The 10861-nt window shown below is 37.3% G+C and overlaps 1 protein-coding gene across 1 annotated transcript; it reads right to left on the reverse strand.

The window, feature by feature from the left end:
• Positions 1-1964: 1964 nt before the first annotated feature.
• LOC110964498 (complement factor H-like) lies at positions 1965-6153 on the reverse strand. Its single transcript, XM_051952881.1, has 6 exons — positions 5671-6153; positions 4281-4460; positions 3974-4165; positions 3304-3468; positions 2186-2211; positions 1965-2058 (listed from the first exon to the last, which is right to left on the reverse strand). The coding sequence occupies exons 1-6, from the start codon at positions 6005-6007 to the stop codon at positions 2035-2037; spliced, it is 924 nt and encodes a 307-aa protein (XP_051808841.1). The 5' UTR covers positions 6008-6153; the 3' UTR covers positions 1965-2034.
• Positions 6154-10861: the final 4708 nt, after the last annotated feature.

The following is a 10861-nucleotide window of genomic DNA, read 5'->3' on the forward strand; positions in this document are numbered from 1 at the left end:
ACAGTTCTAAGAGTAAAAGCAAAAACAGAAAATAAAAAATTCCAACATAGACTTGGATATATGAGAAAATTTCAAAAGCCGTCAATGTGAGACTTTATTTCTCTCTGTAGCTTCTCAAGTGCAATAATACAAAGTTCAGTCTTAAGTACAGTTATAGACAGCTGGTCTCCTACAATTTAAGGACAATTATCCATCATCTGTATGCGTGGAAAGTATACACAGTCATTATTTTCTTCATATCTTTACTGTATTTTTGCATTTCATGTCTTGTTTCCTTCATTTGTATTCAGCCGCTGTAATTATTTAATTTCCCCAGTCAGGGATCAATAAAATTTACATTATATTATTTTATCATATTTCCTAAAAACATTAATTTTTTTACACTGGTCTCAGTTGTGAGATTTTAGGACAGTTTGCTTCCTCAACAGTCTTTCCTGTTGGATAATCGGAGAGAAAACATCCAAAAATACACATTTATGTGTTTATTTTACAAATGTTCACATGTTTTTTCAGAACTAGTAAAATAAAAGAAAAATATCGTCCTGATGTAATGAACCATCTATTGAAGCTTCATAATGATATCTGTCAGATTTTTACCCATAACATGTGGCTTCCAAAAAAAGTAAATAAATTTGACAAAAAGAATTTTACAATGTGTAATTTTAAAGATAGCTTTCTCAGAATAATCTTTTCTAAGACTCTCATCCAGTAATGTCCACTTCAGTAGCATTTACATACACCAAACCTTCCAGTTATTTAGGAGTTTGTTGATATATCATTCATATCTTGATTTATTTAGCCTGACAATTGGTTGTGTTCTGGTTGTTGGCAGTTTTATGCTGGTTGACACATGAAGAGATGTACAAAAATGCCCCCTGAAAAACGTCTGACTCTAATATGTTGAGAAAAGAAGAATTTTCAGCCTGGCATCATCCAATGTTTAGATCTGGTTTTGGAAACTTATATTTGGATAGACAGTACCTCATCTGCTATGGAGACACAGGAGTGCCAAATCAAAATATAAATAAATAAATAAATAAATGTGGAAATATAAAGAGAAATAAATAAATAAATGTGGAAATATAAAGAGAAATAAATAAATAAATAAATAAATGTGGAAATATAAAGAGAAATAAATAAATAAATAAATAAATGTGGAAATATAAAGAGAAATAAATAAATAAATAAATGTGGAAATATAAAGAGAAATAAATAAATAAATGTGGAAATATAAAGAGAAATAAATAAATAAATAAATAAATAAATAAAAAGGAAAATTTTGTCTTTGCTTTTACCTTTTCTGTTTTTCCCTTTTATTTATTTATTTATTTATTTATTTATCTATTTCTCTTTATATTTCCACATTTATTTATTTAATTATTTATTTATCTTTATATTTCCACATTTATTTATTTATTTCCCTTTATATTTCCACATTTATTTATTTATATTTTGATTTGGCACTCCTGTGACTCCATAATCTGCATGTTTAAATGCAAAATTGAAGGAAACTTTAAAAGAACGCATTAGTACTAGTAATCAGCTGGAAAACTGGGATTTCGAGGAGGCATCTGTTCAACCCTCTGAACCCTAAATCCTGTTAGCAGATTTGAAAGACATTCTTCAAAACAATGGAGTCTTAAATCAAACTTCTGCATCGTGTCAATCAGCTGTGTTACTCTCACACCTGTCCCACCATAAACAACAGCAGGTAGGAACCAAAACAACTCAGCAAAGTGGGCTGTAATTAGCTACTCAGTCATTACACATAGAAATATTCATATGAAATGATAAAACGCTGTAACTGACAATGAAATAATCAATTATATAACAAACATTATTGTGAACAGTTTAAAAATGAAAGCAATGCTAAACTGTAGTGCGAGAAAACAACAACTAAAGTTAGATAAAGAATGTAGTGGAAGGATTGTAGTTCACAATTTGAAGACAAAACAACACAAATGTCACGGTTGAAATGTTTTATTCAGATTTATGTTGGTTTCTGCTTCAAACATTTCGAAAGTTTCCAACTCGTCAGAAGTAGTATTGGCACCTTCCCTGATTAAAACACATGCAATGAGCATTTCAGTGGAAATCTGCTGGGTAAAAGAACTGCAATCCACACTTAAAAACAAGCAATGTAATAATATTTCACTTCTGAAATTCATCCAATAATAACACTTACATGATTCAAGTCGTCTTCGTAACAACCTAAAGTGATCCAGCAGAAACAGCACAGCGGTCAATATATCAGTTGGTAGTTTAATTCAGATATTCAGTATTCATTATGGAAAGTGCTACTTCGATGCTGTAGTTAACTTTTTCCAATTTCAGTAGTTTTTCAGCAGCAATGATGCTCTGAGGCCCAGAAGAAGAACTTATATCATGATTTATGTAAACATGCAAATTATTCTGATTCCCTTCTCTGGCCCCTGCCCATCTTCCTCCCTCTCTCTCTACCGGTCCCTCTGGCTCCCTCTGTCTGTCCATCTCTCTCATTCTCACTAACCCTCTTGCTTCACCTGCCCGTACTTTGCTGATTACTGCAGCTGACACTCCTTGCAGGGATCAGCAGCACACTACATCGCCCTGGTTCTTTCACTCACATTCTGCTGAACCACAGACTCTGATCACCGCATGGACTTTATTTTGCCACTGATCCCAGCTCACCATAACCCCACCTGGACTCCCGTCACCCCCCATCCCTGGATACCTGCAGGTCCCCTCTCTGTCTTCAGCCTGCTCTCTACCTGTCTTGTTTCCCTGCCAGCTCCAGGATTCCTCATGTCTGCCTAACTTGCCCCTTCAGCTTTCTTCTCCCTGGGTTTGTAAGTACACCATTTGTTGATTTAGTTTAGTTATCCTGGCTTGGGGCTTTGCTAGTATTCCTATGTGGAGTGTAGTTGTTACGTTTTGTAGTTTCATATTTTGTATTCGCTCTGATTTAGTTTTTCCTCTCCAGTTTTGTTTCCTGTTCTTCCTTGGGTTGAGTGTGTTCTAAATAGATTTCCTTTTCCCAAACCAGTTTGTCTGCTTCTGTGCCTGGATTCCCCTCCCCTCCAACGCCACCCCCCACCTGCTGACAATAAAGTCGCTGCTTTAAATTCTCATTTTTTATTTTTAATCTTTTTTTTTTTTTTTGCTTCCTGCAAAGTGTAATTGTCTTGAATGATTTTTTTCTTCCTTAGAATTCCTCTTGAAACTACCTCACCTAAAATAAATCAGATGTGGGAGAATTCATGTACAGTGTAATAGCCTCCAATAAAAATTCAGAATGAAGAAAGTTAAAATGGAAATACTTACAGGATGTATAAGCTGTTCTTCCAGAAATGCATTTAAAACCGGAATACTGGCCCGGATAGTAAGGACACCGGAAATTCTTCTTCGCTCCTTCCCTTAAATATTCACGTTCAGTTACTTCAAAATATTCTCGAGTGTATTTGGCAGGATCAATGAGACAGAAGACATCTGCACACATGAAGAGGAAAAAAAACAATATAAAGATGTCAGTAGATGCACAGGCTTTTCTTTGTTTTTAGTCCAAATTTGAGACTTTTGGTTCCAACTGCTGTCTTTCTGAGAAGCACAGAGAAAATGAAGGATGCCAATTATTTGTTCTGAATTTCAAGCACATCTTTAACCAGCATGGCGACCACAACATCACGCAGCTCTGTGACCACCTTCACTGAGCTGGAAGGAAGGAAAAGCTGCCAGTGAGTGCTCTGTATATTCCAGTTGAGACTTTTTTTGAAAAGCTCCAAATAGCTTTGATGACACAGCAAAAGATAGCTGCAATGAAGATTTTAAATGTACTCGTATTATACATTGTATTTTTGAGGCATGGAGGTGGTGTCATCAAGAGGAATGGATGCTTCTAAGCAGCAGCTCTGGAAAGCTTGTAAAGACAGAGGCAAAATTAATGCAGCAACGTGTAGATTATTATTTTTACTGCGGTATATCTCAGTCCACTTACGGCAGGATGGGATTCCAGTCCAGTTTCCAGAGGAGCAAAGGACAGATGTTTCTGTTGCTGCTCCGTCGGTTGTATGTCCGCTTTCACATTCATACACCACTTTGGAATTTTCTCCAAACACCTCCTGGTATCCCTGTTTAATGATGACTGCATGAGGGATTTGAGGAGGCTCATCGCAAGCATTGGGACTTTCTGTGTAAAAAGAAAACAAAACAGAGAGAGTGAAACGAAACAGGAAAGGTGTTTACAGGAGTGGCTACATTTTGTAGTTGCTGGACATTCAAACCTGCAGAGCTGACAAACTTACTCTCACAAACAGGCAAGGAGGGCCACGTTCCACTTATGCATCTGATTCTGTCAGACTGGCCACTGAGTTCATATCCGTCATCACACTTTATCGTAATGCCGCGGTGCTCTGAATACCAACCATTTGGGTTTTTGATATAATGTCCATTGGGGATAGTTGGTGGAAGACAGGATGTTTCATCTGAAGGATAAGAAAAAAACAACAAAACAATAAATTCTATTGTTAGCAACCGTTACCAGCCCTACTTCACTTTAGTTACATACTTACAACATTACAAGTGGTACATTCCTGCATTTTAATTTCAAATTAAAATGTATTGCCTGTCCAAAGTCTTTCTGATGATGAATTGACTTAAAAAGAGCTGTTGCTTCATGATCCTCAGAGATTGGGCAGTTTTAAAAATAAGAAGAATGTGGTAAATCGCAGTGTTCAGATGGCCAGGCTGACTGAGATGTATCCATACAGACAAAGGTGCATCTTCTAAATATTAACTTGAAGGGGATAAATACCGGGCTTTGCAAAAGTTCTGTTACACTCGGTTTCATGATCTTTAGAGACGTTTACATGTCGGAGTGAAAAATTCCATTGAATAAACTGAAAGTTCTACCTTATAGGCAGGTGTCCTTAATACAAATTTTTTTCTCCGATGAAGTTGTATCAAGATGGAAGTCAAAAGAGTTGAGATATCTGCTCTCCTTTGTGCTGAACATCAGCCGGATGATCGTCCACAGAGTCGCGGAGAGGCTAAAGAATGGTGAAGATCTTTCAGGTCTTTGCCATTCTTGAAAGATCACTGAAAGATCTTCACCATTCTTGAGCCTCTCCGCGACTCTGTGGACGGTCATCCGGCTGATGTTCAGCTGCTTGGCTCTGTCAGACTTGTTGTGGCCAGCATGAAGGAGAGCAGATATCTCAACTCTTTTGACTTCCATCTTGATACAACTTCACCGGAGAAAAAAACTGTGTTAATGACACCTGCCTATAAGGTAGAACTTTCAGTTTGTTTAATGGAATTTTTCACTCCGACATGTAAACGTCTCTAAAAATCATGAAATCGTGTAACAGAACTTTTGCAAAGCCCGGTACTTATACTTTTAAATACTTGACATGAATATGTAAAGATCTGTTTGATGTGAAAGAGTCTTTGGTTTGTAAATTAATGTCAACAAATGATATCGACCATGGCCCAAAGCAGTAAGACAAAAACTTTAAAAATATAACAAGGATTAAGTTGCTTTTTGTCGCTCAGCGTTGTCCCACAGTGGGAAATGGACAACATTAGTCTTTTACAGAACAGATTCATGAAAATGCAGTGCAATAAAGATTACACGTCTGCATTGCTCCTTAATCTGACTCAAGCAAACAAACTGAGATGTGACTGAACACTTACCGATACACTGCGGTTTAGGAGACCACTGGCCGTTGTCACAGGTGCTTGTTGCCCACCAGCCCTCCGCTGCTGGTTTATAACCCTCATCACAGGCATAGCGGAGCTCTTCTTCATGAGGATACGTTTCTTTTTTAAGCCCTAAATAACCATGATCCAGCTGGGGAGCAGGACACGGTTCTGCCTTTTGTGCTGAAACGGTCAAAACAAATGCAAAATAATGCAATGCTTTGTTTGCAGCAGATAAGAATGACTGTAAGTGACAGGATTGAATGCTCTTACCATGTAGCACGGCCGGAAACCAAATCAGAAGCACAAACGCAAGATGTCTCACACACATTGTGTCCAGGATTGAAATAATGTGCGAGAAAGCAGAGCGACGAGCTCCGATCAGAAGCAGTTAATAATTGAAGACAGTTCCAGCAAAAGTTACCAAATGTGGAGTAAACACTGCTGTCACACTTTAGCTCTGTCAACATGCCACAATGCAGCAAGCACGTCAAACCATGTGAAATGGAGGAGAAATGAACCTGCACTCTTCTCTCTCTCTCTTATGTTTGCATTTTGACTTCAGACAAACATTTGAGCTGCACAGACTGGAAGAATACTTTTACCAAGACATCTAAAGTTTAACATTATGTGACAGTTTTAATTCATAATGAGAGATTTATTAATCTGACTTGCCTTTGAAATGATGTGAAAGTTTCTCAGAATTTTGTGCTAGAGTGTAAAAACTGCAAACCTTTTTTATGACAAAACAAAAGCATAACATTCATAATCATTTAGTGTTTATTATTAAGACATTTTCTTTATATTTTGATGTTTATCCAGAACAAACTCCACTAGTTTAGTAAATACATGTTAGTCTCAGAGTAAAGGTGTCTAACATCCCCACAAACATTCTTGCGTTCAGTGTTTGGAAAAGCTCCCACAACACCAATTTATTTGTTTAGAGTCCAGATTTCAAAATGGTTTCCCGGACGGCTGTGCTCACAGGTCAGTGTTAGGAAAATAACAAACACAGCCAGGCCAACGGTCACACTGCAGAAATCCTGTGTAAAATAAATATATATTTGATAATGAAATAAAACCAGATGAGGAATCAAGACTTCTGCTGCTTCTCGTGTGTTCTATGACATTTTATTCAGCTCAAATCAAAATTTGCACCAGCATGAGGGGTTTTCTCTTGCATTTTTAAGCATTTATTCATTTTTTCTTTATTTTATTGACTCAATCCTTTTTTGTTTTTCCAAATATGTATCTAATCGATCACTGCCATCTGGTATGATCCATTTTATAGATTTTACTCCACATTTTGATTTTGACTTTCGGTGTATAACATTAAGTTTGGCCCTAATGGGATTAGCAAGGTAAATATAGTACGTTTTCTTGTATTTTTAAAAGCTCCTCAATGTTATTTTTACAGGAAAATGCGTTTGGGTGCTGTTGTAAAACTCAGCTTTTCACCACATTTTCATCTAATCACTACTGTGAACTGCAGACAGACCGTAAATACATGCTTGAAATAATCACAGAAAACGGGAATCTTCAAGGAATGCTCGGGAAACATCTAAAACACCTAAAACAGTAAAGATAAAAAGAAAAAGGCAAGTAATATATTTACTTTGTGTAAAAAAGAGGCCTGTCTCAGTGCACCACTGTAATGTTAACAATCATATTCTAAGTTGCCGAAATCAAGTTAGTACTCTAAAATGTTTTCTTTGATTCACAGTCAGTTTTTGTTGCAGCCATCTTTGATTTTGTTTCCAAAAATTAAAAAGAGAGAAAAGCTTACAATATTTAGCTTTATTTTGTAAAACAGAACACTGCAGTTAATTTTACAGTGTTTTATTTTTCAGTGTAGCTTGACTAAAGCGAGAAACTAAATGACAAAAAAATAGAAATACAAGGCAAAAAAAACACAAAACGACAAAAACGATGCTCAAATCAATGAATGAGGCGAAACACAAAATGACAAAAATAAGACAACAAACAGTAGTGAGACAAAAAGGAAACGCAAAATGACACAAAAACGTGAAACAAATGACAAAAGTCAGACAAAAAACAAGACAACAAACAACAAAAACGAGACGAAACATGACAAAAATGAGACACAAAACAATGCAATGAGTAATGTTGTATTTTACTTGTCATGGTCTAGAGCAGGGGTCGGCAACCCGCGGCTCCGGAGCCGCATGCGGCTCTTTCAGCCCTCTGTTGTGGCTCCCTGTAACTTTGGAAAATACATTGTTCTGCCTTTCAGGCGCGTTTCAATGCATTTTAATATAGAGAATTGTATTGTGAAATTACCGCTCTTACTTTGACGTGTCACTCCACCGGATATGCTGTGCCTGTGACATGAGAGCGCAAAGCTGATGCAGAGAGACAACACGGAGCTTCCGATTCCCACACGTTTCATGCCTTTTTAAAAATTTTAGTCCTGGGTAAGCAACGCCTGTAGTTTCACATCGTTTTGTACTCAAGAATGGCAAGCCTGTATATTAAAGCTCCACTCCAAGAAAGACACGTCTTTGAGTCAAAAGTACTCATGATAGGGTAATACACGTTACTCGCAAGAACACGGCTCGATGTCACATCCAGGCAGCAGGTCAGAGAGTCAGAGGAGTGTCGTCTTGGAAAAATAGGGCAGCGACTTGCCGGAGAAAAGTTATTAGCTTAAGATAAATAGATAAATAGATTTTACAAGTTAAATAGACATTCGCAAAATATTGATTTCCAGCTAACATTATGCAACATATGAGGTCCAGGAGCAAAAATGACATTAACCAAGTAAGATAAATATTAGTGGAAGGATACAATTAAAAAATGAATCTATCTAATTAGAGGCTTTCTAATTAAGTAATCACGACTGATTAACAAGGGCATAGAGGTAAAAAAAAAAAAAAAAAAAACGATAGATGCAGCGTTGTCTTCATTTTAAATGCCAAAAGGATTTTGCGGCTCCCGGTGGTTTCTTTTCTGTGGGAAACGGGTCGAAATGGCTCTTTGAGTGTTAAAGGTTGCCGACCCCTGGTCTAGAAGTTATTTTAATTTGAAAGTTTTACAAATTTACAGTTAATGTCTTCTCTGTAATTTTTACTCTTTACAAAATCGTCCCATGGGCCGGACTGGACCCTCTGGAGGGCCGGTTTTGGCCCACAGACCTCATGTTTGACCTTGCAATAAGGGATCTTCTTCGAGCACTCGATCTCTGCCAGCAGTAACTACAGAAAGTGATGCAAGGTTGAAGGGCTGGATGTTGGAAAAGAGGAAGGAGGTCTGTGTGCAATTTGTTCTCCTCTCTGTGTGCAGGAGTCTCAGTCTGCTGAGGTCTGTATTGATTTCTCCTGCCTCTATCTGCTTTACAAATCTTGTCCTGCTCTCTCTGATTGATGAGGAAGCTCGCTTGCCAATTTCCTCCTGGGTTTCTTCTCGTTTATCCTCTATTCCGTCACGCTACATCTTCCCTCGTCCTACATCTTTTTCTCCTCACACACCCGGTACCATCTATCTATTCCAGAGCAGTGAACTGAAACGAGTGAGCCGAATATAATTAAAACACTGCGCTGTGCCAGTGTGGGGAACAAAGACCTTGTTAACGCAGTGACTTCCATTTGTCTGATTTACATCTAGAAGAGATAAATCATAATACCTTGAGATGTGTCTTTCATTTTGTTCCTTTTAATTTGTGCAAATTCGTTCAGACTTCTTTAAATGTGACCCTTCTGGGATTTTTTTTTTTTTTTTCAAATTTAGCCGGAAGCCTTGGAAGAAGCTACTTAATCACCTGCTGGGTGGACTGAGCACTGCTGATATGGGGCTCATTACTCTTCATTTAGGAAACATCCTCTATACAGACTTCATCTGCCAATACAGCGGGAGAATAATTGCTGGGCTTTTAACGCTCAGACAGCAGGACATCCAGGCAGGATTTGCTGTAAAAAGTCTTGCAGCCAGACTTTGAAAGGAACACCTGACATAAAGTACAGTTTCCTTTAGAGAGGTATGATGTATATGTATATATATGTCAGGGTAGAGACTGCGATTTGGTAGAGTTGGAGTTTCTACCAGTAGAGTTTGCGATTGTAATCTACCAGTAGAGATGGAACTTTAAATCTGACCCCTGACCCTAACCTAAAAAGTCTAACCTTAGCCCTGACAAATCTCTACTGGTAGGATTGCAGTCTCTACTGGTAGAGACTGCAATCCTACCAAATCGCAGTCTCTACCATGATATATATATATATATACAGAGAGAGAGAAGCAGATTTGTACCGGTTTTATCCCTCATTTGGCTGCTGCTGCTGAAACTGTGCTAAACACTAAAACACCCCCAAGCTGTGAGTTTGTATTGTATTAATCTAAAATATTGAATAGAGTAACTACAAGTGGGTAAAGCGTACAGTGTTTCTTATGAGTGGAGGGAGAATTTGTGTGAACTTGGCAGCGGAAACAAGCTTCTATCCTTACAGCGGTGCAACAATAGCTGCTGGTACAGTATCAGATTAAAGTGTTTGGAAAGCAGAATAAAGAAGAAACTCTGCCTCAGGACCAAAGGATGAAAACTGAGAACTGGCATCAGAAACTGTCAACATCTCAGGTTTGGAGCTCTGATTACGTTTTCCTTCTTTGGTTGCGGTTGTCGTGCAACGACTAAACTGGGTCAGATTTACGGAATTATTTCCTTATTTAGTCAGATTTGCTTCTGTTGACACTTCATTGAGTTCAATGTGGCATCAAATGTGTTACTATACTGATTTTAGCAATGCAAAGTGACGCTCAGGACTGTCTATTTGTATATACTGCTGTCTGAGGAACTACTGAACCCAGTTACTGTTGATTTATTGTTGGAATAAATCAACAGTAAAGTACCCTGTAAAACTCATGGTTTAAAAATACATCAGTTTAATTTTTGAATTATTTTTTTATTTACACACACATACATATATAATTATTTTAGGTTTTTAGATTTGTGTTTATGTGTGTATTCTTTTTGCTCATTTTTTTTCTATATTTGGGTTTATAGATGTATATATGATTTTTTGTTTTAGTGTCATTTATTTTTGTCTCATTTTTAGATTAGTGTTTATATACGTGTAAAATAATTTGTCTTATTGTGTTTTGCTTTGTCATTTTGTCTAGAAATTGTCTCGTTTGTGTCCTTTGTCTAGCCTAGCCACGCTAGACAACCCAC

Source organism: Acanthochromis polyacanthus, chromosome 9, assembly GCF_021347895.1.
Source record: "Acanthochromis polyacanthus isolate Apoly-LR-REF ecotype Palm Island chromosome 9, KAUST_Apoly_ChrSc, whole genome shotgun sequence".
Lineage (NCBI taxonomy): Eukaryota > Metazoa > Chordata > Actinopteri > Pomacentridae > Acanthochromis > Acanthochromis polyacanthus.

Coding starts and splice junctions, on each gene's coding strand:
- LOC110964498 (XM_051952881.1), bottom strand. CDS start 6,007: ATGTGTGTGAGACATCTTGCGTTTGTGCTTCTGATTTGGTTTCCGGCC. Junction 3,469..3,973: donor GACTGGAATCCCATCCTGCC/GTAAGTGGACTG, acceptor TCATGTGTGCAG/ATGTCTTCTGTCTCATTGAT. Junction 2,059..2,185: donor ACGAAGACGACTTGAATCAT/GTAAGTGTTATT, acceptor TGTTTTAATCAG/GGAAGGTGCCAATACTACTT.